Source organism: Chelonia mydas, chromosome 1 (assembly GCF_015237465.2).
Source record: "Chelonia mydas isolate rCheMyd1 chromosome 1, rCheMyd1.pri.v2, whole genome shotgun sequence".
Classification (NCBI taxonomy): domain Eukaryota; kingdom Metazoa; phylum Chordata; order Testudines; family Cheloniidae; genus Chelonia; species Chelonia mydas.
Genome location: NC_057849.1, coordinates 42,705,076 through 42,732,882, shown reverse-complemented (window position 1 = coordinate 42,732,882; position 27,807 = coordinate 42,705,076). Strand labels below are relative to the sequence as shown.

The 27,807-nt window shown below is 43.9% G+C and overlaps 1 protein-coding gene across 10 annotated transcripts in view; it reads left to right on the top strand.

The window, feature by feature from the left end:
• SPATA13 (spermatogenesis associated 13) overlaps positions 1 to 27,807 on the top strand; it is a 122,307-nt gene that overhangs the window by 51,145 nt on the left and 43,355 nt on the right. For 6 of the 10 annotated variants that reach the window (XM_027821587.3, XM_043530866.1, XM_037891237.2 and 3 more), the window contains 2 exons: positions 21,094 to 21,456; positions 25,051 to 25,195. In XM_027821587.3, the coding sequence (XP_027677388.2) occupies positions 21,094 to 21,456; positions 25,051 to 25,195 (508 nt within the window). Of the gene's footprint in view, positions 1 to 18,220; positions 18,361 to 21,093; positions 21,457 to 25,050; positions 25,196 to 27,807 lie in introns of those variants that run through there. The other 4 variants (XM_037891245.2, XM_043530901.1, XM_043530900.1 and 1 more) reach the window with 2 other exon arrangements.

Here is a 27,807-nt window from a genome sequence, read left to right as displayed (position 1 = left end):
ACATGCTCTGCTTTCTTCCTCTTATTCCTTTGGAAGGCTTTGTTCCTCTTTCCTGTCCTCCACGTTTCCCAGCAGAGTGGAGCTATGGCATTAGCTTTGTGCCCAAGTTTACAGTCTCCTCAGATGTCAGAAATACTTTAAATCTGTGCTTATTCAGCCAATAGGCTCTACCCTGAATGCCACGTGGCATCACGCTGGTTTGAACTTTTGACTAGGATTCCTTCTTGGCTTTGCTTTCTACCTGTCCATTACAGCATTGCATTCTCCTCCCCCCCCCACCCCCACCCCCAACAAAATGCCCGTGTGGCAGTTTTAGAGCATTCAGAATAAGCTATCATTTAAGATGTAACTTTGGATAGCACAAGCAGACAAATCTTAGGATGGAGTCCTAATGATAAATACAACACGCTGATGGGCAAGCCTCCAAAGGTTCAGAATTTCACTGTATCTTATCTGTACACTTATGCAATGCATCCATTAGGATTCTGTGATCACAATTAAATATACAATATACATCATGCTGAACAGAGATGCGCCCAGGCAAAACCCACAGAGCCCCAGCAAATTTGGGGAAAGTTCATATCCAGATTCTAACTTCGTGGTACAGGCCTATATCTAATATAGTCTAGTCTGAAACTTAGGTAGACTATTTAAGCATAATTGACCTGTTCCTTTGCCTCAGGCCCCAAGCTGTTCTTAGGTAAGTTAGTTTGAGATAAACCCCTGAAAGTTACCTAAATGCTTGTTACCTAAAGGGTTTGGGTATACCTTTTAGGGAGGTCAAAACACCTCAATGGATAGTTTTACGTTGAGGAATTGCCTTGATATGGGGCAGAGGGAATGAGATACCTACTTGGATAATCTATTTGTCTTCTAACAGACAAATCTGCATCATCATACTTACTAGCACTATTGCTCATAGCTTTGCTACAGCCTTTTCTGGATCTGTTGTTCTTTCTCTTCCTTTTCCAGCACCTGATTGTTTCCTTCTCCCATAAGTTGGGTGACAAGGACATAGCGCACTTTCCCCAAATGTGTTTTTGCTTGCAGTGAGTTACGGGTGATCTAAGCCATGAGACTACAAGCTGTTCTGCAGAGGCGAACTCTTGCACCTGGGAGGAGCCCCTTGAACTCAAATGTCAGCCTGTGCAGATCAGCATGAAGAATTGGGGCCCTACTCAGCTACTAAATTCAGGAAGCAGAAGGTTATGAGGCAATCTCTCTTTTTCTTGTTTTGGGTACTCCCTAGAGCATGTATCTGTGTCGATTTCACTACAGATGTCCACTGTGTTTCGTGGATCGGTGGGCAGTAAGGGCTATCCTGCAAACGCCTACTCCTGGCAGTCCTTACCCAAGTACTTCCAACCAAACTGAGGGGCAACTCATGTTTGGGCTAATGTAGATCAACTGTAGTACTAAAAACAGAGTAGTTATGTGAGCAAGGGTTTGCAGGATCTGTCCCTTAATGGAAGAGACTTCCTTGGTGTCTCTACATGTCCGATCTGAGCACCTTGTTTCTCTTAAACTCAGCTGACTCCTGTGTTCTTTTTAGCTTTCTCGTTTTCAGAGGACTGGCAAAAGTTGTTTAAAGGTCAAATAGACTAGTGTTGGGATATTTCTACACTACAATAACACCATAGTATAGCTGCTTCTTGTATTGACCGAGGGGTTTTTCTGTCAATGTAGTTAATCCATCTCTTTGAGAGAGGGTAGTTAGGTTGACAGAAGAATTCTTCCATCAATTTAGCTCATCTATAGCGGGGTTTCTGTTGACCTATGTTCACAGGGTGTGAAATTTTTCAGAGCCCTAAGTGCAGCTAGGTTGATCTCATTTTTAGGTGTAGATTAGGCCTTAGTTGCCCTACTCAGTCAATTAGTAAGTACTTATCAGAGAACTAGCAAATAAACTCCATGAAACTTTGTTAATCTATATCTGTGACTAGAACTGAAAATTAAGGCCTTGTCTACACCTGCAGATTGTCCTGATTTAACTAATTGGCACAGCTTCCCTGTAGGGACACTTAAATCAGCTTAAGTCAGTTTTTTCAGCTATAACTGAGAGTGACTTAATAGTGTCCACACAAGAGGATTGCATCAATGTAACTAAATCTATTTAGTTAAATTGGTGACGTTTTTGTGCGTAGACAAGACCTAAATTCCCCCCAGATACCAGGATTTTGCTGCCCTTGCTGAGATCTAGTTTCCTGTGCATTATGCTTTTCTGTAGCACTTGTAGCAGACATTTTTTCTTTTGGCTGGCATCTGTGTATGATTAAGTATGATGATGTGTTTGGAATATTTCCAATGCTCTTGGCCTCCCTAAAGATGAACCCTATGGAAGATGTGGAAATGACAGAAGTGTTAAATGACTTGTTTTAGTTTTCACCAAAAAGGTTTATAGCAATAGTGAATGCCAGTGGAAAATGAGGTGGGATCAGAGGCTAAAATAAGGAAAGAACAAGTTAAAAATTACTTCGACAAGTCCGATGTCTTCAAGTCCCCACTGGAGCATCCACGGAAAAAAATTAGCAGGTTCTTAGCACCCACTGGCAGCCAATCTCTCCCCTTCCCCCACCAGTGCCTCCTGTTTGTCAGCGGCTCTGCCAGTCAACTTGTCCCCCTCCCTCCCTGTGCCTCCCACCCACTTTACCAGCTGTTCCGTGGCATGTGGGAGGGAGGGGGAGGTGCGGGGATGGGGCGTGCTTGGGGAAGGGGGCGGGAAGAGGCAGGGCAGGAGAGGGGCATTACAGGAAGTGGTGGAATGGGGGCAGGGCTGGTGGCAGGATGGGAAGTGGCGGGTGTGGGAGCTTGGGGGAAGGGATGGAGTGGGGGTCGAGTCCCCCGCAGGACAATTGGAAGTCTGCGCCTGTTTTCTAGAATACTCAAGGAGCTGACTGAGGAGGTATCTGAGCCATTAGCGATTATCTTTGAAAAGTCATGGAAAATGGGAAAGATTCCAGAGGACTGGAAAAGGGCAAATATAGTGTCCATCTATAAGAAGGAAATCAGGACAACGTGGGGAATTACAGATCAATGAGGTTAACTGTAGTACCCGGAAAGATAATGGAGCAAATAATTAAGCAATCAATTTGCAAACAAATAGAAGATAATATGGTGATAAGTAACTAGCACCATGGAAGAACAAATCATGTCAAACCAACGTAATAGTTTTCTTGGAGGGGGCGGAGGGAGGGAAAATCGGTAGATATGGTAGATCTTGACTTTAGTAAGGCTTTTAATACTGTCTTGCATGACCTTCTCATAAACAAACTAGGAAAATGCAACCTAGATGGAGTTACTATAAGGTGGGTGCATAACTGGTTGGAAAACAGTTCCCAGAGAGTAGTTACAGTGGTTCACAGTCAAGGTGGAAGGGCATATCGAGTGCGGTCAAACAGGGATCAATTTTGGGTCCAGTTCTGTTCAATATCTTCATCAATGATTTAGATAATGGCATAGATAGTACACTTATAAAGTTTGCAGATGATACCAACCTGGGAGGGACTGCAAGTGCTTTGGAGGACAGTATTAAAATTCAAAATGATCTGAAGAAAACAGGATGGAATTCAATATGGACAAATGCAAAGCACTCCACTTAGGAAGGAAGAGTCAGTTGAACACATACAAAATGGAAAATGACGGCCTAGGAAGGAGTGCTGCTAAAAGGGATCTGGGGGTCATAGTGGATCACAAGCTAAATATAAGTCAACCATGTAACACTGTTACAAAAAAAGCAAACCTCATTCTGTGATGTATTAGCAAGACACAAGAGGGAATGCTGCTCTACTCCCAGTTGAGGCCTAATCAGCATGAGTATTGTGTTCAGTTCTAGGGTCTGAATTTCAGGAAACGTGGACAAATTGGAGAAAGTCCAGAGAAGATCAATAAACGTGATTAAAGGTCTAGATAAAATGACCTATGAGGGAAGATTGAAAAACTTGGGTTTGTTCAGTCTGAAGATGAGAAGACTGAGAGGGGACATAACAGTTGTCAAGTACATAAAAGGTGGTTACAAGGAGGAGGGAGCAGAATTGTTCTCCTTAACCTCTGAGGATAGGGCAAGAAGCAATGGGCTTAAATTGCAGCAAGGGAAGTTTAGATTGGACATTAGGAAAAACTTCCTGTCAGAGTGGTTAAGCACTGGAATAAATTGCTTAGGGAGGCTATGGAATCTTCATCCCTTGAGATTTTTTTGAGCAGGTCGGACAAACACCTGTGAGGGATGGTCTATCTAGAAGATACTTAGTTCTGCCACGAGTGCAGGGAACTGGACTAGATGACCTCTCGAGGTCCCTTCCAGTACTACAATTCTATTATTCTAAGATGCACACATTATTATAAATTGTAACAGACATACAGCACTTTACTGGCTTGATTGTGGACTCACACATACCACTGAAGTTGCTGAAATTAGTTGCTGTTCTAAATTTGTCACAGCAGAGGAGACCAAACTCTCTGATGCATAGGCTCTGTTTACCACAAGCATGACAGCACAAACTACTCCATTTAAGCAGCCTTAGTGGTAATTTAGGGAAACTGTACATCAACTTTATTATAATCCAAGCACAGTGCTCTACCTGCAGGACAATGAAGAATTATAAATCTAAAATATAGCAATTGCAGCTCTGTGTAACTAAGGTTGAGTGATGCTTTTTGTCTACAGGTTAACTATTCTATGTGCTCTAAAATCCACGTGCTGACTTGGACTGTGCTGAAATTTGCTGTGCCTCATGAGGGTGCAGGACAGGGTTAGTGACCCAAAGTTGTAGTCATCTGAGCAATTGGCTCCTGAGATATAGCCCCCTCCAAAATCAGTTGTTTACAAAATCACCTTGTTCTTCTAATGTTTTATTGTACACATTTGGGGTTCAAACCATGGCTCTAATCCTCCAGGTTGGCACATACGAGTCATGCCTAAGGCATGGTCTACACCTAAAATGTAGATTGACCTAGCTACATTGCTAAGGGCTGTGAAAAATTTCACACCCCGTGCGCTGTAGTTAGGTCAATCTAATCCTCACTGTAGATGGAAGAATTATTCTGCCTGCCTACCGACCACGTCTCAGAAAGGTGGATTATGTATATCAACAGAAACACCTCTTCCCTTGATGTAGGAAACGTCTATGCTACAGTGGTAGCACACAGCTGTGTCACTTTAGCTGCTGCAGCATAGATCTACCTAAGAGAGTGAAATGCACATGTGTAGCAAGACAAGACTCCGTTCACAGCTAGAAGATTTGCAGGCAGTCTGTTGTCACAGTGACTGGGAGGCTCAAGGTGACATGTTGTGGTTATTGAACTTGAGCTGCACCCAGGCACTGTGGCTTTGAGCCCTACCCTTGGCAGCTTTGAGAGAGCATGTGCTGTGCACACCAGTTGCTCTCCACCTGCATTCAACAGTGGCTCCTTTTGGAAGTCTTGCCCTGAAACCAACATTTCTGGTTTAAGAGCAATACTTTAAAGTGCTCTAAATCCTGTGTGCAGACTCTGACTTTGCTTTACAAGTATTGTCAAAGCAATTAGCTGGGAATGAGCATGTTCAGTGCATGGAACAGGCACACAGTGCAGAGAGGAGTTAGGGAGCTGAGAACAGGCAAGCTTATGGCATAGAACAGGCACACACACAATGCATAGATGAGTGAGGAGTGGAATGCACATGTTCAGTGTGTGGTATAGCATACAGCGCTGAGATTGTAGTTTGCAGCTCATAACAGCCAACCACATTGCTGAAGCCAAGGCCTCATCTACAGGAGAAAATTGTCAGCTTATCTACATCGCTCAGGGGTGTAGGTAAGATGATCTAACCCCCACTGTAGACAGTGCTAGATTGACAGAAGAATTCTTCTGTCAATCTAGCTACCCATCTCTCATGGATGTGGAATGCCTATGCTGATGGGAGGGATTATCCCTCCCATCAGCATAGGTAATGTCTACACTGATGTGTTCAGTGGCCCACTGTAGATCTACCCCAAGGAGGGAGGATGGAAACATCAGCTGAGATGCATGAAACAGTTCGCACCTCTCAGAGCTGCTGTTTCAGGCTGTATTCCTCTCCTGGGCCACTTCATACCTCTCTTATGGCACGTCTTCACTGGCAACGTTAAAGCAGTGCTGTGGCAGCGCTTTAAAGTGGCTTGTGTAGTCGCGGCCTAGCATTGGGAGAGAGCTCTCCTAGTGCTCTAAAAAACCCACCTCCACAAGGGGAATAGCTACCAGTGCTGGGAGTGCAGCTACACTGGCTCTTTACAGCGCTGAAAATTGCAGCAGTTGGTGGAGGGGGGGGGTGTTTTCACACCCCTGAGCGAGAAAGTTGCAGTCCTGTAAAGTGCCAGTGTAGACAAGCCCTTAGCCTCCTATTCTACTAAGAGTCAGCTGTAGCTGCAGATGCAAGGATGGGGAATGGAAGGGATGTAGAAATGCCAGTGGGGGGCGGGGGGCCTATATGCTGCATGGGACAATGGGGCAAAGGCCTTGGTTGAGAAGGAAAGATACTGTTCTCCTTTCACTTGTTTAAAGTTAGGGTAACCTACATGCAATAAAATGTTCAATATATTTTGAAATAACCCATGTCTGTGTTTCCTCTCCCGACCCAGTGAGCATCTCCATGTTAAAAATAATAATAAAAAAAATTCCATAGTATGACCATTATCACCATTAAATGATAACAAAGTGTGCCGGCGGTGGTAGGACCATTTATGAACCAAATAGCATCTGTTATCTAGCCTCATTTTCACCAAGAAACCCCCATAATAATTATACTTCCCTATCTCAACACTATCCCCTACCAATATAAGGTCTTTTTCTGTAAAACAAAGAAATCATCACCACAGCAACACCACCTAGGAAATTTACTTACAAAAATCTTCATTAAAGCAGTTAAGGTTGCGCGGTGGTGTCTTATGCCCTTCCACAATGTCTAGTTCCCCTGAACGAACATCTGACTACCAGGAAATGAATAATTAAGGTGCACACCACGCCCACAATGCAATCTGAACTCCTCCCTCTCTGAGCAATGCCCAACACACCAATAACACAGCTACTAGAACTACCCATACAGATGCTACAGGCCACTGGGGAATAGAGCATACGAGCTCTGTAAGAGAAAGTCTGACTCCTCTGTGCAAAGGCAAACTTTGGGTTTATGTCAAGCATGGCAAACAGGAGCAGCCTACACTCAAACACTGAGTCTACTTCACACAAACCACCTTAGACTCGCAAAATTTTACCACCCCTTCACTTTTGCCCAAAGGTCCTTTCTGAGACACTGCCTTCATTTACCTGTTGTTAACCATAGAGACCACAGCCATGCATGCCACTAGACAGCTGACAATCAGCGCACCTCTACTGATACAGCCTACAGAACGCACTGCTGAAATGAGGCAAACTTGATCTCTCAAGGTGTGCACGCCTGTTCTCATAGCACACTAACATCTCTTCCAACCCGCTCCAACTAATTCCTCCACCATTCAGTACAGCTACACGTAACCCAGTGAATGCAGCCAGAGCATGTGCAGATAAATACTGCAGTTACCTTTCGAACACAACACAAACAATAGCACCTTCTCATCATCCTCTTTCATATCTACATATGGCATCGATAGTACCAAACCATTCTCAGTGGCTATTTCCAGCTCCAAGGGGGACAGATAAGGTTGCGTTGCAGGGTCGGTGCGTGCCTTAACTCTTCATTTCCTGGCTGTCAGAGGTTTGGGTTCAGCTGATTGTGAAGTTCTGAAGAGTTGCAATTCCAGGTAATTTTTAAGGGGCTCCTGTGACCTCACAGCTAAACACAAGCACTCCCGGAGTTGCTGCACGCAGTTTCCTGTCTGGCCTATTGAGGCCACTGTGCTGCCTACACGGTTAGATGCGTCTGTGGCAACTGAGAAATCGGGATCGTCTGGCTTGCTGAGGGCTTTTGAAAATTCTGTCGAGAGCGGCAACAGCACGTTTTTGATCAGTGCCTCTGCTTTAGTTCGGTGACAGCTGATCTGCTTCGCAATCGTTGAATCTGGATACAAGATAGGCGCCGATTTCAGATCACAGACACACGGGCAATAGGAGTGCTGATGGAGTACTGTGTGGTAAACTTGAGTTAGCTCAGCAGCAATGACCTTTGGCTGCTGAAAAAATTTGAGACCAGAGTATTGCTCTTGGGAGTCTTGGTGTTTTGTTCATGATTTTTTGAATTGGCATGATGCCTAACATCAGACTCACCGCCACGGTGAATGCTAAATTCCTTCCTGCAGGCTTTACGAAAGGCTTTTGAATCACACTCATAGGATTTCTGAATCTGGGTGTAAGTGTTTTCCCATTCTGTCCTGTATCTGCACTGTCTTTTTTTTGTTTTTTGGTAGTTGGCTCCTCACTTGCCAGTGCCGTTTTGGGCGGGGTTTTTGGCGGAAGACCGTTAGCTAGATAGCTAGCAACTGAAAAGAACCGCGTAGTCTCTGTGCTTCTTCTGTGTTGTTACGCGCCCACTGTAGTTTGTGCTATGGTACGCACTGTGGTTCAGAACTGTAAACTACATATCCCTACGTTAAATTGTGTTACACCTGAAAACAACCTGAAAACCAAAACTTCCAGCAGATAACAGAGTGCAATTGGGTTTAACAAATAGGACATCCCCAATCGACTAATTGTCTATTTCACAACCAAGTTTTAAATTTTACCTGATTTTACCTAAACTTTACCTAATTTTACCTAAATTTTATCGGGACAAATGGTGTCCTGGTCATACATCAATCAGAGGCACACCCCCAGGTGCAGCTCCTGCTCCCAAGTGTGGGTAAAGTGACCTGTGCAGCAGCATAACTGTGCTCAGCCCCAGCCTGCCCTGGACGGAATCAGCATTTGCAGAGCTCTAGCCACAGCCCTGCCCCCGGCATGGCTAGGCACCTCCTTTCCCTGGCTCCGCCATGAGCTAGGTGGGCTGGTCTGCACACACTCTGCTGAGGGGAGGATGCAGCTATTACCTCTGCAGGGCACCTACTCCCGCCTCCCCTGGGCAAAAAGAGGTGGGGAAAGAAGAGCTTGGAAATGGCAACTCCAATTCTAGCCACCTCCCCCATTGAACTCAGAGCCGCGTCTAATTTCAGAGCCAGCAGTTCTAGCCCTTCCACTTCATCCACAGAGCCGGCTGCGGGGGACTCCCTGCTCGGCTCTGCTAGCCGTGGCTCCCTACGAGCTACCCTGCCCAGCCCTTCTTAAGAGCACCCCGAGTGCAGAGCCCTGGGTGCTGAGAGCCATTGGAGCACTTCAGCCCTGGGGCTGGGCTGAGGGTCAGCAGCTGGGGTGGGTTTTCCTCTCTGTTGTCGTTGCAGAGTGAGTCTCCTGGATGGCAGAGTTTTCTGGGGGTGCTGCCCCGCCCCTTAAAATAAATAGGCGACTTCAGTTCACTTTGGATCAGTCGGATCCCAAAGCTCCTTTGCCAAGAGCACGTTTGGATCCAGTGCAGCACTAAGCCTGGTTGCAAAGAGCTGGCAGATGACAGCTGAATTGAAGCGTGACTTTTGTTTCCAGCCTCAAGTAAAGGGCAGCTCTTTCCAGTACCAGCTTTACAATGGCAACTCAGTGACGTCAGGCCCACACTCAGAAGGGGCCTTGGTGTGGCCTGCTCAGCTTGCGCAGCGGTCCCAGGCCCCACCAAAGCCGCTGTTTCCTCTCTGTCCCCTGACCCCTCCCCCCCTCTGCTTGTTGCACAGGGGGCCAGGACACTCGGTGCAGAGCTCACTCCTGCCCTTGGAGCATTAGTAGCCTGAGCACGCTCTGCTACACTCCCGGTGCGTGTGCACTCCGAGGTGCCGGCACGAGGCCCTTGGCGGCAGCGTGGGGGCATGCACCGAGGAGGGGGCGAGGTTCAAATGTGCACACAGCAGGCAGCCTTCCCCCTCCCAGAGCGAATGAGACTCCACTGGCAAAAGGCAGCAGCGGTATGAGCCTCAGAGCTTCAGAACCCACGGCAGTCCATGTGTGGGGAGGACTGCTCCTCTCCCCCAGCTGCCTCACACAGCCAGCACCCCGCAGACTCTGCCCCCCATAGGCTCCATCCCCTGCTTCGGGGGCTCCAGCTTCCCCCACCCCAATTGGCTCCATCCCCCCTTTGCAGCACCCCCGGTGGGCCCCCCATTTTCATGGGCTCCAGCCTCCTAAATTCATGGGCTCCAGCAGGCGACCCCCTTCTCAGGGCTCCCCGCTTCCTGGGCTCCATTCCCTGCCTCCCTGTGCTTTTCACACTGTCCCCTCTTGGAGTTTTCTCTCCCCCCTACACCCACAGGCTTTATTCCTCCCCAACCTATTTCTTTCCTTGGACGTATACTGGTGACTATGTGGGCTGGGGCTCCTTCCTGGAGCTGTCCATCCATCCCAGCACCTCAGGGTGCATGTGTGCCACACACACACACAATCAGGTGTGGTGGTTGCTGTGTGTGTCCCCAGAGAGCTGGTGAATCCGGATCCATACAGAACAGCCTGTCTTCTGCATGCCATGCAGTGAGTGGTGGTTTTGTTTGGCTCCTCTCTGCCCTGACCAGACCCCAATGTAGCTGCAGCTCCAGACAGTTTCTGATGCCCGCCCCCTGTGGGGCCCTGCCTGACTCCCCAGAGCCGAGCCACCTGGGACCAGTGCAGAAGTGGGGTCAGTCTCGGCCACTGTGGGGGGGCTTGGCTGGGCCCCTCTAGGCAAGTGGGTCCTGAGGGAGCCTGGCAGGGGTGAGGGCAGGCCCTGGCCTGGCTGATTGCGCTGCTCCCAAGGGGCCAGAGTGATTTCCTGCGGGACAGGCCCTGGCCATGCTGCTGGCTCAGCCCAGCTGACAGTCACCTCACCTCCCAGCAGGGGTGGTGAGTGCGGCCAGGGCAGGGCGTGGGGGAGTGAGTGTCCGAGAGGTCTGTGGTGTGGTGCTGGGCTGTGAGGGGATTGAGGGCAGTGCCGCAGTGCGGGAGGTTTGTGTGTTTTGGTGTGCTAGGCACTGGGGGGCCTGTTGGGGGTGCTGGGCAGTAGAGGAGATTTGTGTGTTGGGGTGCTGGGTAGTGGGGACCTGTGTGGGGCACTGTGTAGTTGTGGTGGTGGGGCTGTGGGGAAGGGCACTGGGTAGTGGGGGAGGGGAAGATCCGTGTCCCGGCGGCACTTACCTGGGGCAGCTCCCAGGAAGCACCTGGCAGGTCCTTCTGGTTCCTGGGGTCAGCAGCACCCAGGGGGGTCTCCACGTACTGCGTCTGCTACAGGTCCTGGCTCTGCAGCTCCCATTGGCCAGGAACCATGCCAATGGGAGCTGCGGGGGCAGGACTTGTGGGTAGCGCACAATGCCCCCAGCCACTCCTGATCCTAGGAGCCAGAGGTACCAGGCGTGAGCTGGGTCCCGCCAGCGCTTATCTGGGGCAGCTCCTGGAAAGCGGCCGGCAGGTCCCTCTGGCTCCTAGGGTCAGGGTTGGCCAGGGAGGTCTGCGCCCCGCCCCCACAGCTCCCATCGCCCGCGACAGAGCCGGCGTTCATGGCGGGTGCAGCACATGGCTGCCCCTGTGCCTGGGGGCTGCAGGGTCCTGGTGGCCACTTCCCGGGAGCTGTGCAGAGCTAGGTAGGGAGCCTGCCAGCTAGGGTGACCAGTCCACTCCAGCATCCCAACCATAGACTGGTCGAGACGCGGGACAAACAACTAAATATTGGGTCAGTCCCAATTTTATCTGGACGTCTGGTCACCCTAGCCCCAGCACCTCTTTCATGACAAATTAAGCACTGCGTGCAACCCCATTTTCTTCACTGTGCTTTCATAAGCATGACTAGCAATTAAACCAGTGCAAAACATTTTTAATGTAGCCAAACCCTAAGAGTAGAATTTGATCTCTGTGTTCAGCTAAACACTCTTTCCCCGCCCCCCCCAGAACCCCTCTCCACACATATGGTGGGTGGATCCTAAAGATTAAATCACATATTGATTGCACTTCCTAGGAAAGACCGATTTCATTCCCGTGCTTTAAAAGCCTTCCTTGTTTTAAATGACAGTACTGGTGGTGGAGAGTTGGGAGGGGAGAGAAAGGATATGCTTGTGGGAGTTGCATTTAACCATAAGGGAAACCTGAACCCTTTTATCCTGTGTATGAAATGGGAATGTTTAATGCGGATGATTAAATCATGGTAAAAGATGCAAACAAAATCTTGATTGTTGTAGTTTCTGTCTAAAGTAAAAAATACTCACCTTTATGGTAACAATTGGTATATTGACTATGCCAACACTAAAATCTAGTGAAAATTGCCTGTCTTCCAGACCTAGTCAACTGTGAGTTATTGGGCACTGGTATCATTTCAGGCTTATTGTAGGAATGATTGTTGCTCCTGAAATTTTGAAAGAATGCAGCAGCTTTGTGTTTTCTGAAATTGAAAACCTGCACAGTAGTCAGTTTGATTATATCTGCGACCCTTTACTCCTTTGTAAATAAACTATTAATCATGTCCATCAAATATAAAATGACAGTTGTGACCTTAACGAGCAGTGATAATGTGTGTGAGCTTCAGCTAAAGTTTCCTGCCATTGTTTAGCAACAAGAAAAAGAGCAAAGGTTAGCTCCTGTAATTTAACTGGGTGGAGACACTTTATCTGACCTTTTCACTGATAAGTGTAGATGATAAAATTATTTATGACCACATTGTTTCCACATGTTCATGTACATTGTGCCGGGGCATATGGCTTTTAAAACCTATTCTGACATTACTATTGACTTCTTAGTATTTGTCAGCTCTCAGACTCCACAGGAACATTGAGTACTTAAATAGTCAGCAGTTATCACAATGGGTTTGTGGGAATAAGAAGGTTCATACATTTTGACACATAACTTAAATACGAATTTTAGTGTGTCTTTAGTGATCAGAACTATCAGGTAACTACATAAAATAACATTTGGGTTTTTTTTCTGTTGGTTTGTACAGTACATGAGTGTCTGCTGTAAGCCTTTTGTCATGTACGTGAGGATGTGAAGGATTATCTACTGCAAGTTTTCAGTGAAAACATTCAGTTTTGAAACTTCTCAAACTGCTCTCATCTGTTTGTTACCCACTCTCAGTCAGCAGTTTTATCTTCAGTTTAGTTTACTAAACCTGCTTATAAGTTGCCGTCAGAAATTAATCTTTGGTTTTTTACATAGGCATTATTAGATTTTTATCTCTAGCTTCCCTGAAAGTTAGAAAAATGATGCTGATTATTTTTATTTTTAAATAACCTTTTCAATGAAAATACTAAGGCTAAAGGCCCAGTCCATTATAACTTTTAAATTAGTTTGTGACTGGTTAGGTCATATAGGATATGCTTTACACTTCTTGAAATTCTTGTTCTACCTAAAAACTTGAGGGACTGTAACAGGGTGGCATGCCTGTAAGGCTGGAAGGCCTGGGGCTGGTCAACCCTGTTTACTAAGGAGTCACACCTGTACTGTGTTAGGAACCTGATGGGGCCTGATGAAGGACAGCTAATTCCTCTGTAAAGGGCAGCAGGAAAATGCGGGGAATGATCAAGGATCAGAGAGTGCTAGAAGTGAGTGGATTCTAGCAGAGAATAAAGCCTGGGAGTGGCCTGCCAAAGCAGGAAAGGCCCCAGGCAGGAATGCCTGGGCGGAGGAAGAGAAACCTTTGTTTTGTGTGGACTTTTGGATGGACTTTGTTCTGGGATTTTAAGTTCTGTGTGGAGTTCATTTTATATGAATAAACCCAGTCCCCAAGGAGGGGTATTTTGGACCACATAAAGCCTGTGTGACGTTTTATTTGCATAGTCCAAGATGAAAAACTGAGACAGGCTGCCTGTAGCATGACTCTAGGTCATATAAGGTGGCATACAGGAGATGGCTGTCTTGTTAAAAGGCAGCAGGTTTAAAACGAAGGGAAGTACTTCTTCACACAATGCCATCAACCTGTGATACTCATTGCCAGGGGATGTTGTGAAGGCCAAATGTGTAACTGGGTTAAAAAAAGAATTAGGTAAGTTCCTGGAGGATAGGTCCATCAATAGCCAAAATGGTCAGGGATGCAACCCTATGTGCTGGCTGTCCCCTAGGCTCTGATTGCCAGAAGCTGAGACTGGATGTTAGGGGATGGATCACTTGATCATTTCCCTGTTCTGTTCATTCTCTTTGAAGTATCTGGCATTGGTCACTGTTGGAAGACAGGATACTGGGCTAGACGGACCATTGGTCTGACCCAGTATGGCCATTCTTATGTCCTTATGTTGTAACATTAAAGGTATTTATTTACATTCATGCTATCATGACTGACAACTAGAAAAACCGTCGAAGACAGAGTCAATTTTCCTTTGACAATTAATAATACCTGTGATGGGGTATACCAGACCCTCTGATGCTCCCTGCTGGAGGCCTCGTGGCCCTGCCACACCCCACCCCAAAAGAGGGCAGTGAAGAAGGTCCTCCAAGCTGCCTAATGGGGCTGTGTGGGATACAGCCAATGAAGGCCCAGCAGCCTAGTATAAGAATTGCTGTATGGCCGCCAGAGGGAGTTCAGTTCTTTGCTGGAGCTGTAGGAGTGTGGCTGGGGTGTGGCTGGGGTATGGCTGGCTGATGGAGCTACAGAACCTTGGACAGGGCAGCACTGCCAGAAGCCAGGGAGAGCGAGAAGGAGCCTTGAGCTAGTTGCTGAGACTCCATTAGGACATGGCCCTGAGGTAAGGGTGAAGATGGCACAGGGCCGCGGGGAAGTGGCCCAGGGAATTAGAGAAGCCGTGTGACATAGTTAAAGGGACACAGCAGGTGACTACTACCTACAGGGTCCCTGCGCTGGGACCTGGAGTAGTGGGCAGGCCTGGGTCCCCCCCACCCCACCATTAGCCTCTGGAGGAAGTGGCCTGGACACTGAGGCAACCCACAGAGGGAACTGAACTATAGTGGCCCAGCTGGAGAATTGTAACTAGGAAGCCCCACAGGGCGACTACATTGTCTCCAGGGCGGGAGCCCTAGGGCACTGCTCTATCCCATAGCAGGGACTATCTGAGAGAGAGTGCAGGCAAACGCACTTGGCCAAGGGGGAGCTCACGAGAGGTGAGTGTACCCCATTACAGTACCATTTGATTAGCTTTGTAAACCTCCGCACATTCATCAACACAAACAGCAATATTTTAGAAGGTACAAAGAATAGCTACATGTGCATGGGAATCAAAGTAAGAGGAAATTGGAAATGAAAGAGGTAGAGTTTGAAACAGCTAAGGCCATGTCTACACTATCACTTATGTTGGCAAAACTTATGTCGCTCAGGGATGTGAAAAAACCACTCCCCTGAGTGACATAAGTTTCGCCAGCATAAGTGGTATTGTTCACAGCGCTATGGCCGTGCGAGAGCTTCTCCCGCCAACATAGCTACTGCTGCTCATTGGGGGTGGTTTAATTATGTCGATGGGAGAGCTCTCCTGTTGGCATAGAACGGCTACACGAGAGATCTTACAGTGCCGTAGCTGCATCAGTACAGCTATTCCACTGTAAGGTCTCTACTGTAGACATCACCTAAGAGAGTGTTAGCCAGTGCTAACTTCAGCAGTGCATCATGGAGCAAATGTCAAAATCTGGAGATACTGAAATGGAATGCTGTAATAGTTTCCTTGTGGAGCCAGACAGATAAGGCTGAGAACCGTTAATTCAATGCTCTAGTGAGAAATAGCTATGGAGTATAAGGGGAATGAACTCACAGATACACCTTGATGTTTGAGTAATAAATTGAATCCTGATGGAATCACTAATGTGACTTTAAAAGAGAATCAACTTATACCCTGATGATACCTGAAGCAAGATTGAAGAAAGGCTAATCTTTCAGAGAATAGGAAGCTAGCTGCTTCCCCACAATATCATATCTGGTAACAATAAAGACCTTTGCTGATGTTCTCAGGGCTTATGGACACAGTTATACTGGTACACAAGTGCTTATGCTAGTATAGCTTAGTCTGGTTCAGGAACTAGAATAAGCTATGTGGCTATAAGGCACTTGTATACCAGTACAACTGTGTCTACAGTAGGTGTTTTACTGGCAACACCCCTAAAAGACAGTTATGCTGGTAAATCTTTTAAGAGTAGACCAGTACTCTCTATCACACCAACAGATCTAGCAGGAGAGGACTCATTTGGGCAAAACTCCCAGAGAAGACAATGCACGGGACTGAATGTGTGAAGTCACTAGTTTTGTCTAAGGGTATGTCTGCACTACGGAGACTACACTGGCATTGGTAGAGTGCCATAGCTAAACTGGCATAACCCCGTAATCTAGATACAGCCTACACTGACTGAAGGGTTTTTTTCTGTCAGTGTAGGACCATCGCCTCCGCGAGTGATAGCAGCTACATCGATGGAAACATTCTTCTGTCAACATAACTGCATCTACATTGGGGTTAGGTCAGCATAGCAACGGTACTTGGTGGGGGAGAGGGTGGTTCACACCCCTGACTGATGTAGCTATGTCGACCTAACTTTTAACTGTAGACCAGGCCTAAAGAATGACTGCAGAGCTGGTCCTTATCTAGCTATAAAAGCTGAGCTAAGATTTAAGCTGCTAAAGGTCTGATGCTGATCTTGTTTACGCTGATAATACTTATAGCAGTAATAACTTCACTTTAGTTAGTAGAGTTATACATTGGTTTGACATTGGCAAGTGAGGTCCTAACTATGGAACTGCTGTACGTTGACCCCTGTCTGTGCGATCAGCCAGCCCACAGACAAGAGGTTAACAGTGAGATATTACATAGTCATAGAAAGTAATAACCTGGCTCTGACTTAGCAAGTGTTCATGTAGGATGGTGCATTTTTAGGAATGCTGTATTGGTGAAAATATATATATAAATGGAGTGTTACAAGCATTGTTTAGTTCCCCATACAACCTTTATTCTTCCACTTTAGTGCAAATAACTAGAGCTCTGCTTGAACAGTGATTATGTTTGTTTATTTTTATTATCCTTTACAGTGCTTGGAAAATCCTGGCGACTTGACAGTGTAAACAGAAATATAAGGCCCCAAAGAGTTTAATTTTAGATGTACATGATGTGCTGAGGGAAGGGAAGAGTGGACAGATTTGAATACAGTATTTGCTGTACAAGAACAGATCTTTCAGCCTAACTCTCTAATTTTCTTTTTAAGACGTTCTGTTTTTAAACTTTGTGGGAAGGTGAAACCTCAGCACCCCAAGGAGTTAAGGTCTCCCTCAAGCTGTGCCTGCTTTAGGGATTTTCTGAAAATTTCCCAACATTAGCCTTCTCCACAGGTGCTAGCCACAAGCGCTAGTGTAGAGCGACTGCCAGTGTTCTTACCATTATGTGATCTAGACCTGCTCTGAGCAAGGACAAAAGCCTTGAGCCTTCTCTACACTAGAAATACAAAACACTACTGATTCCACCATTGCTAGCACTAATGGAGCTGCTTTAGAACTAGACCAACATTAGGAGAATTTTGGAGACTCCTGTGTGACACAGCCTTAGTGAGACCTTTAATTCCCCTAAAATGTTAAAATTCATCCAAAGGTGGTGGTTGTTTAAGTTGTACTGAAATGGTGTATAGGTGTGTGCTGGACGCACTGCATGGGGTGATTTTCACCATACATGAAGCAGTATGCACACCTGTCGTGCTCTTTACAAATGCTGATGATAGTAATGTGTGTGAATCTGATCTCACTTATACTAGTACAAAGCAGGAGTAACACCTTTGAAGTCAGTGGAGTTGCACCTGTGTAAATGAGACCAGGACTGGGGCCCAGTGGCCTGAGTCCTGTGCATACTGCACACACGTGAGTTATCCCACTGATGTCAAAAGTCACACTCATACTTATGCTTGCAGGATTTGGGCTGCCTGCTAGATAATGAATCCTTTATTCCCACTGGTGAGCAATTGCTTGTATGAGTCCTCTGACTGACATCAGTGGGACTACTTAGCAAGTAACTGATCACCAGTGGGAGTGAGATTATGATTTTGGTTTTGGGAGGATTATGTTTTTTGTTGTATAAGTGCTTTATGTTACCGATTACATATCTAGGCCTAAAAATAGCCGTACTTTAACATCATGTATTGGAAAACAGAAATTAAGCACTACTATATGGATCTGCTATTGTACTTTGGGTGGAGTGCTGCAAATCGTGAACAGTCTGTTTGCACAGGTTTATTGCTCAAGATGGGAGTATGAACAGCAGATTAGGAGATGATATGTGACGTGTCCTTTCCTTAGTCTAAAAGTACAAGGTCATGGAATGAATGCTTTGCCTTACTAGTTGCACTGCAAGTCTGTTCGGATGTGTTTTTCTCTAAGAAAGAAACTATGTAAAACAAAAATATAGAATGACTCGAGTCAACTCCCTGCTCTCTCAGTGTGTATGCGGAGCTCTATTACCTGTGTCAGATCCTAAGGTAGGTCTTTCTAGCACCTTATTTAAATCTGTGTTCTGATGCTGCTATCAGAGGAGTAGTTTTTAAATGCCAGATCTGCAGCTGGTGCAAAGTGATATAGCTTCATTGACTTCAGTGGAGCTAACCTGATTTGAAGCAGTTAAAGTACTAACCATTAGCTAGGATCTATAGATTTGTTTGAGATCAATTTTATTTGCAATAGAATTCATAGTTTACCTATTTGCTCTATTTATAATAAATTTTGCATTGTCAGGGGAATAATTTAGTGCAGAATGCTACCTGTATTGATTCCCCCCTCTTATTACAATAATCAGATTAAATATTTAGACTACAAGGAACAATTCCTTCTAGTACCTAAAATTATTGTACACAATGATGCACTCAAAGGACCAACAAAAATTGGCTGCTTAATGATGGTTGCCTTCCAAAAAGGTGGAGCAGACATATCCAAACAAAAGACTGACAAATAAGGGATTTTGCTGTTGCAGATTTCATTGTATATTTCTGGAGGCTGATACTAGATTATGCATGTGCTGGGAATATATAAAATTCCAGCAACAGAAAATGGCTGAAATGTCATGGTGCCTTGCTCTAATTGACAACAAATATTGTATCTTAAGTCCTTGCCTTGTTTGCTGAATATGTGTCATTTCTAATCTTTTAACGTTAGCATAAACGTAATATGGCAGGCTGAAATATTTGTTAATTAGAAGTGCTGAGAAGATAGTACATGTTGTCTAAATTGTAATGCAAGCTGTAATAAAAAAATGGGCTGAAGGAAAGAGAGGGAGGAAGGAAGGAAGGAAGCAAAAGTAAATAGCACAAGCTTGTGGTATGTGTGAGTTATTACAACAGACTCCGCTAGCTCAGCAGTGATTCACTATTGCCATTTTAGCCTGTCTTTTTTTTAAGAGCTTTCTAATTCAGCTGAAATCTCATCAGGCATCCATCCAAATTGGTTGTCAGCCAAAGACACTATTTTCCTTCTCTCTCTTTCTCTTTTGGTTCTCAGTCAAAATTGTTCAAGAAGTTAAGTTGTTTCTCTGCTACAGAGCAGAAATTATGCCATTTGGAGCAGATTCAGCACTTTTCTGGTTCTCGTGTACTATTAAAGTCTCTTAAAAGAGTTTCTGTGCTGCATTTACTATGGGTCATGCAACAAAGATGGTTTCATTGAAGCAGCCTTGGTGGACCAAAATATAGGGCCAAGTTATTCCCTTTGGTGTAAAAATCTGTGGAATGGGAAAATATACCTACAAAATTTTGTTGAATTGGAGGGGCTGCTGTTCTGCCACATGGTTCCCTTACTAAGACACAAAGGCCAAGGGAAAGACGCTAAGGACACTGAACTGAATACTGCATTCTTTAGAACTGACATCCCTCTATGCACCTACCAAGCTTCCTTCCCCCCAGGATGGGTGGTATGGCAGGTGGATGTGCTGGTCTTCAGTTGGTTTTCTATCTTTGACTACCTGTGTATGTATCTTGTGCTTGTCTTTGGGGGTGTCACAGAGCAGAACTTAATATCAAAAAACTGCTACATTAACCCACAAATGACTTTGCTATGTAAGCTAAGACCACTTCTACTGAGAGAAAAACGCACAGACCACCTGCCCTATAAATTCTTCCACAGTTCACCACCCCAAATGCATGCAGATTTTGCCCTGTGCTAAGCTGCAGCACAGAGGATGCCTGTGGCTATATACTGCAGACAGGCAAGCAGCCAAGCAGCCTTTTCTCCTCCATTCAACTCTACATCCCTTTTCTGTGCAATTTCCATGGGTGTGCTCCCCTACACACTGCCCTGAGGGCCCATAGTGTGCAACATCATCATTTTCAGTGGGTTGATCTTAGCAATTACATTTTATATAGATGTAAATTGTTCTAAATAGATAAATACATTATAAATCAGGCAACACAGTAAGAGTTCAGATTTCCCTTTCAAGCATCCATGCTTTGGCCTTGTGGAAGTGATGAACCAAAGCCCACATTAATTCACAATGAAACTGTCCGAAATTCACCATTCATGAAAGTAATTAACAATCTGTACGCATCGCACCAGCAGATCTACAACACTTTTAGAAAGGGGGTAAGCACGGTTATCTTCATTTTATTGATGGGAGACTGAAGCCGTAGATCCTATGACTTGGCCATTGTCACACACTAAGCTCCTTGTAGAGACAGGAATAGAGCTCAGTTCCCCTGATTCCCAGACTCTGTGCTTAGTTGCTGAGTTCACAGCTACCCTTGTTAGCTGCTTGCAGTGTTACCTCTTTTCATTGAGAAAGGAAAATAGAGCAGAATAATACATTTCTGTTGAATGTTTGCATAAAACTCTCTACAAAAAGAGAATACCGTGTATCATACTTTCTGTGCAGACATTATTTTCAGGCTGTTTGTTCAGCAAATTCGGTATTTATGTCGGGGTCTGTTGCCACTGGGAAGATAATAATCCAATCATAGTAATGTTGTTAGCAATGCTCATTTGCCTAATTCATGCTTATGATTGTGGGTCATCGTTAGCCATCACATACAGTGCAATGTCTCTGTGGCAAAGTTATGTATTTAATTTGTTACTGAAGTGTCAGTTGCATTTATTATAATATGTTGTTGTTTATGGATACTGTAACACTTTTATAGCAATTTAAACCATATGCCATATGAAAAACATCTTTTAATTTTTTCTGTATCTGAAAATGCTGTGGCTTATTGGACTTGTTCACCTTTAAAAAGGTTGTTGTTGATGACCAGTGGAGGATGTCCCCATCCCAGGATGAAGAAAGGACAGATGCACAAAAGTTCACTCCCAGAAGATGGGGCTCTGGAAAAAGATCTCGGCCAAGGCCACTCTCAGACTATGGTCAGCTGGCAATCAGGAGTTTCTCAATACCAGAAGATTCAGTTGCAGTGGAGTCTCAGAAAACAGACTGTGTAGATGGTGAAAGTCAGCCTGGATTTGCTTCTGTGGAGTCTACAGCTCAAATCAGTACAGTAGGTCACCAAAGAGGGCGAAAACGAAGACCCATCTCTTTAATAGGTGGGATCAGTTTCTATGGGAACAGCCAGACAGAAGAAATAGAAGATCTGCTGACACAAGTAAGATATAAGATGTGCTCTCTGCAAACTACAAAAGACTCTTCCACTTCCTTGCCTTTATCTTCAAGCTAGAAAATAGAGTGGACATTTCCTTTCCTTTCTTCTCTTTTTCCAAGTTGACCTCTCATACTTTGTTTCACTTTCCTTGTCTCTAATTTTTTTGTAAAAAAGCCATAACATAAGATCTTGACTTTTGGATAATCTTGCTTGCATTGTAAACTAACCCTCTTTCTTTCTTGGGACGTTATTTCCCGTAGCAGTTTAAAAATGCTTATTTGTCTATAATAAAGTCACATGTATTTTTGATTAGTCTACAACACACAGGATGTAGGATTCAAGTGAGGGGTGCATACAAATAATATTATAAATTCAATAAAGTATTCATAATCCTTTGAAACTGAGCCTCTTAAAAAGCTTTGGGTATGAACTGCTTGGGATTAGCACATGTATAGTTAAATGGATAATCCATTCAAAAACATTGTAGAACAGATCAGGATCTCAGACTGGATGTCTCAGGGATTTGGTAATATGAAATAGAGTCTTTCCATTGACGTTAATGGGCTGTGGCTCAGGTTCAATCTCTTTTGCTTAAATGTGCCTATGAGCAGCAGCGAACCAAAATTAATATAATATGATAGCACTTGGGTAGCTTGTGAGAAATTACTTAGTCCAGTTTCTAATTGACAGATATTCACATCGGAAAAACATTCACAACTTTATTCCTTGGAGAATTCTGCACTACTGTGCAATGCAGCATTTTTCAGAAATTAACGTTGTGTGGGCAGAATTTCCTTTCCCCCACAAAAATGGGCTGCAGTGCTGTTGGCCACCACTAGGGGCCGCTGGACCCACCAGCTCGCACATCAAGACACTGCAGGGGGAGAAGGAGGGAGCTAGTGGGTTCCTGACAGCTGCAGTTCCCAGCATGCCCTGAGGGAAGGAGAGGGCGGTGCACAGGAAATTCGATGCAAGCCTGGGACTGATCATCAGGCTGTTTCTCTCTCTGGAACCCTGGGCTTTGGGGGCGTGGAAGGGGGCAGAGAAAGAGGAATTGGGTTGTCATAGGGATTTCTTCAACTCTCTACTCCTGGGGGAATTTTTTTCTGTCTGTATTGTTACAAACATACTTGTTGACAGGTATGTTGAAAAAAAAAAACCAAAATAATTGAAACTGACATGATTATGCGGTGTTATTTTGACAAATAAAATTTGTAGAATTTTTCAGAATTTTAAAATACTGTGTGCAGAATTTTTATTTTTTTGGCACAGAATTTTTTGGTGCAGAATGCCCCCAGGAATAAGTACTTGAACTGGCCCCTCTGTTGGCTATGCTAAGAGGTCAAGGAATGAATAAATTTGGGAAATGAAAGCACTTCTTTCACCCCTAGACGTAGTCTACAGCACTGAGTTGAGGCAGTGAAAAGAAGCCTGCGTAGTTGTACATGTTCTACAGATAGTAAGAGAACTTTGGTCTCAAGTCCTATCCACAATGCATTCTCTCTGTTAACATGTTCTGCACGCAATGAAAAAGTTTGAGAACCCCTCGTTCAAGTAAATTAACTGAACACAGAGAAAAAATATAGCATTTCCTTTAAAAGTATTTTGAAGTTGTTAAAGAGACCTGATTGCTCTTAGTCTTAATTGTCCTCATGAGACTCTACCTCGTGCTGGGAAATTCAATACAGTGTCATTAAAAGCAAAGCCCCCACTGAAAAGAAACAATGATCCCACTCACTGTATGGGAATGCTAAAACAATGACAGGTTTTTCAGAGTTTCCTGTGAAAACTATTTTTTAACATGGATATTCTTATGTAGTCCGTAATTCTTTTGCTGTGTAGTATAATACAGTTGTCCTTTACATTTTCCTGATCAAAAATAGCTGGATCCTCCTGTACTCTTTTCCAGCAAAACTGATTGAAATCAATGGAAGTTTTGTCTATGTACAAACCAATGCTGCAGTCCCTAATAAAAGATCTATATTGTTTAATTAGTTCATTAAATAGTTAAATTTTTGTGTTCATGTGAGCCCTTAACATTATTATCAAATCTGTGCCTTCATGAATTGTAAATAAATAATAGTTGGTTTTCAAGAGGTGCTCTTTAATACTGTTAGGGCTTTAAGTCCAACCTACCTTGAAAGGTGCCCCTTATTTCTTATGACTTACCTTTACTCCCACTGAAGTTCAATGGCAGTTCTACTGTTGCCTACAAAGGGATCAGGATCAAGGCTTTAATGATTAAATTATAATTGCCCAGGATTAAATACATTAAAAGTAATTGGCATTGCGGATATTGGGTGTTTGTTATGGAAGAATTTGGAGTTGCTTTTCTTGCTTTAGTTCAGTAGTGCAGTTCCGAGATATTGATATACCATAGAGCAAATAATTTGTAAAGAATGAAATAATAATTAGATCATATTAAAATATATCAAGATATTTTTCAGTCCGGTGTTTGGTAGTTAAATTGCTAGTTTAAATGTATGAAAAAGACTTATGATTGAGGAACACATATATCAGAACTATTTCATAAAGAGCTTTTAAAGCCTAATTTTCATGTAGCAGATTTTTTTTTCTTGAAAGTGTTGAACATCAGTGGAATGTGAAAAAAGTGCTGTTAACTCGTTTTGTTTTGTCTGACAGCTTCATGTGGGGGAAAAAGCTTTCAAGCAATAGTAAATCACTTGTGTCATACCAGTGGGTCAACAAATAGTTCATAGAGAGGATCTGGTGTATCTATATGCTTAATTTACAAACTTAAGAGGAAAAACAAGTAACAGACTAAGGCCATGTCTACACTAGTGAGCTTACAGCGGCACAGCTGTACCAATGCATCTGCACTGCTGTAAGATCGCTCGTGTAGCTGCTATGCCGACAGGAGAGAGCTCACCCGTCGACATCATAAAACCACCATCACGAACAGCAGTAGCTATGTCGGCAGGAGAAGCTAAAAGGTGCCAAATTTGCGTTAATGTAATCCTGTTTCAAACAGGACTACATTAATATGGACTAGGTACCTTTTAGCTCATGCAACACTGCAGTTCACACCCCTCTAGTCCAGGGGCCATGCAGATAAGCTCTAAGAAAAAAAACAGGTTTAAGATTCTTTTTTGGTTTAACTATAAAATATGTTCCTTCGCAGCAGTACGTTTATCTCGAACAACATTCTGGGAAATTAATACACCTGGTTGTATAATTTCTATTCTTTCTTTTCAGTGTTTCCATTCTGTTACATATTTACAGTTGGCTGACATTACAGTAAACTATTCTGAGATAAGTTAGCTACCAGAGCATTTAGACTTGGAATATTATGGAGCAAAGACTATAAAGCAGAATATACAGTGTCACTAAACGTAACAGAACGTTATGGAGTTTTCAATATAACAGAGAACCTTAATGCTATAAGATATTTACCATAATATTGTGTATGGAATGTGGTGGTCAATCAATTTTATGACTGCTTGAACTAGGGGTTCTTAGTGTCCGTATAGTCAGCTTGAGAATGTAAAGAAACCCTGTTTCATACCTGTAGCTGTCTTTGGCTTACTGGTAGCTTTTACTTCTAATAATAATGGATTTTCTTTTTTCTCTCTGTAGCCAATAACAAGGCCGCCTGTTCCAGCCCACCAAGTTCCCCCATATAAAGCTGTTTCAGCCAGATTCCGGCCCTTCACCTTTTCACAAAGCACCCCCATTGGCCTGGATCGAGTGGGACGGAGGCGGCAAATGAGAGCATCTAATGGTAAGTTTTACAGGTCTTTTTAAGGGGTTACACACGAAATATATTACAAAAATGGAGAGAATGGGCCAATTCATCAGTGCCTTGGATGGTGGGTATAAACTTCACAGAGGATGTAAATCGATGCAAATGGTAAAGTAGCTTATGATGAAGCTGTTTTATTTTATACCTTCCTGTTAGTGCTTGTCCTGCTATGCTTAAGTTACACTTGTGTTGTACACCCACTGAATGTTAAATTGTTGTAAGTTGCTCCCCTTTACCACTTGTCCTCATATTTTCAATCCATGTATTCCCTGCTGCTCTCTGAAGGCTTGTCTATGTGGGAAGGTAGGCTGCATTAACTAAGGGCTTGTCTACACTGGCACTTTACAGCACTGCAACTTTCTCGCTCAGGGGTGTGAAAAAAACACACCCCTGAGCGCTGCAAGGTTCCGCACTGTAAAGTGCCAGTGTAGACAGTGCACCAACACTGGGAGCTATACCCCTCGTGGAGGTGTTTTTTTGCCGCGACTACACAGCCACATTAAAGCGCTGCTGTGGCCAGCACTTTAACGTTGCTAGTGAAGATGTGCCATAAGATGTGAATTTAAAGTCCACTAAAGCACATTAAGCCTTTGTGTGGAGCCTCTCATTCAGAAGTCAGGAGCAGCTGCTGAAAGACAGTGTTGAGAGGGGGATTTAATGAACTTTAACTAAGCACTTTAAATTCACATCTTGAGTTAATTCAGATTAATTTCCAATGTAGCCAAGCCCTAAATCACCAAAGGATTTGTCCCAGAGATTGGTATGGGAGTTGTAGCTGCCTACCAAAAGGATGAATGTAGTCCATGACATTTATCCAGTTTTATGTGAAGTACAAATCCTTAGAAAGGACTGTAAAATCAGATGCCTTTTTGCAGCAGTGTCTTTTAATGTCCTTTTGATTTGCCCCTTACATTTATTCTCCAGTTCTACTTATCATTAGCATTTATTTGCCACATTATCTCAAGCTGATAGCAAGAACAATAGTATCTTCTCATAAATCATTAATTTGCAGGAGATGTTAAAAGAAGCTTGGTCAATATCATCTGTCTTCTTTCAGATACTAGAGAACATCCTCTGAGCAATTTTACTCATTTTTCATTATCAAGGGCCTAAAAAGTCAAAGTGCATTCTTCACTTCAGGCCCCTTCACTTCAGTATTCTAAAGAATAGCTGCTATAAAGCCACTTGCAACCTGCACTGTACTGCTCCATACATACATGGAGTAAGTAGCATTGAAATCAGGATCTACTGTGACTGAAGTGGAAGATCTTATCAAATAGCACTTTCAGTGTTTCTTTATTAAAAATTAAGAGCATTATTCAAATAACTTTTCAGGAGCCTGTATTTGTTGCAGATTCATACCAGTTCCAAGTCAAATTGTTAACTAGATCATGCAACTTCATCTAAATTCCAGGGAAGGAAGACCCTTAATCCACAAATACATTATTTTAGCTATCAGGGTATTTACATACTGCATGTTAAAATCCACAGAAGACAATCACTGAGATGGAAAAGTAATACTAGGTAAGTATTCAAGATACCTTTAGCCTCTTCTAATGTAATTTCACAACTAGAAATGGAGAGACTGTGTACAATGGGACCAGCCAATTCTCCTCTGATCACTAGCAGGTGCTCCATGGACCACAATTTGGGAATTACTGGATGTGGTATTGAGATTGTGTGTATAAATATTACAATATTGGAGACAGTTCTAAGCGTAGAAGAATTTATAGTCCAACTTGAAATGATTAAGTAGTACCTCTCTCCATGAGTAGTCCCACTGATTCCAGTAGGACTTCTCACTGAGTAAGGAACTAATCCATCGTGAGCTAGGATGGAGAAATCAGGCCTTTAAATATCACAAAGTGGGGATTTTTTTTTAACGTTATACTTTCTGTTTCATCTTTGGAAAAACAGCATTGGCTAACAAATACAGCTACCTCAGATTAATTTCTTGTTATTTTAGCTTTAGTATACCCAAGGTTTCATAAATATCAACGTTTGAGGATAACAGATTATTAAAGTAAGGATTTCTGTCATTTGGGAAAGGAGTGAAATCAAAGCAATGCTGATCATACCTAGATGTTACGTTAGCAAACTAGTTATAATAACTACGAAAGTCGTACGTGAATAGCTTTCTAAATCAAAGCCCTCATGGCAAGTGGGTGGAATATTAGGAGACAGCAAGAGAAATATATCTATTTTTTCTTAGGCTTGGTCTACTGTACGCGGTTATTTCGGAATTAGCCGAGTTAATTCGAAATAAAACTGATTTCATCCACACGACCAAACCAGTTTTTTCGATTTAAAGGGCTCTTTAATCTGATTTCTGTACTCCACCTCGGCAAGTGGAGTATCGCTTAAATCGAGATTGCAGTTCCGGGTTACAGGTACTGTGGACGCAATTCGACGTTATTGGCCTCCGGGAGCTATCCCAGAATGCTCCCTTGTGACCACTCTGGACAACACTCTCAACTCCAATGCACTAGCCAGGTAGGCAGTAAAAGCCCCGGGAACTTTTGAATTTCATTTCCTGTTTGGTCACCATCAGCACAGTCCACCATTACAGGCGACCATGCAGAGTCCGCCAT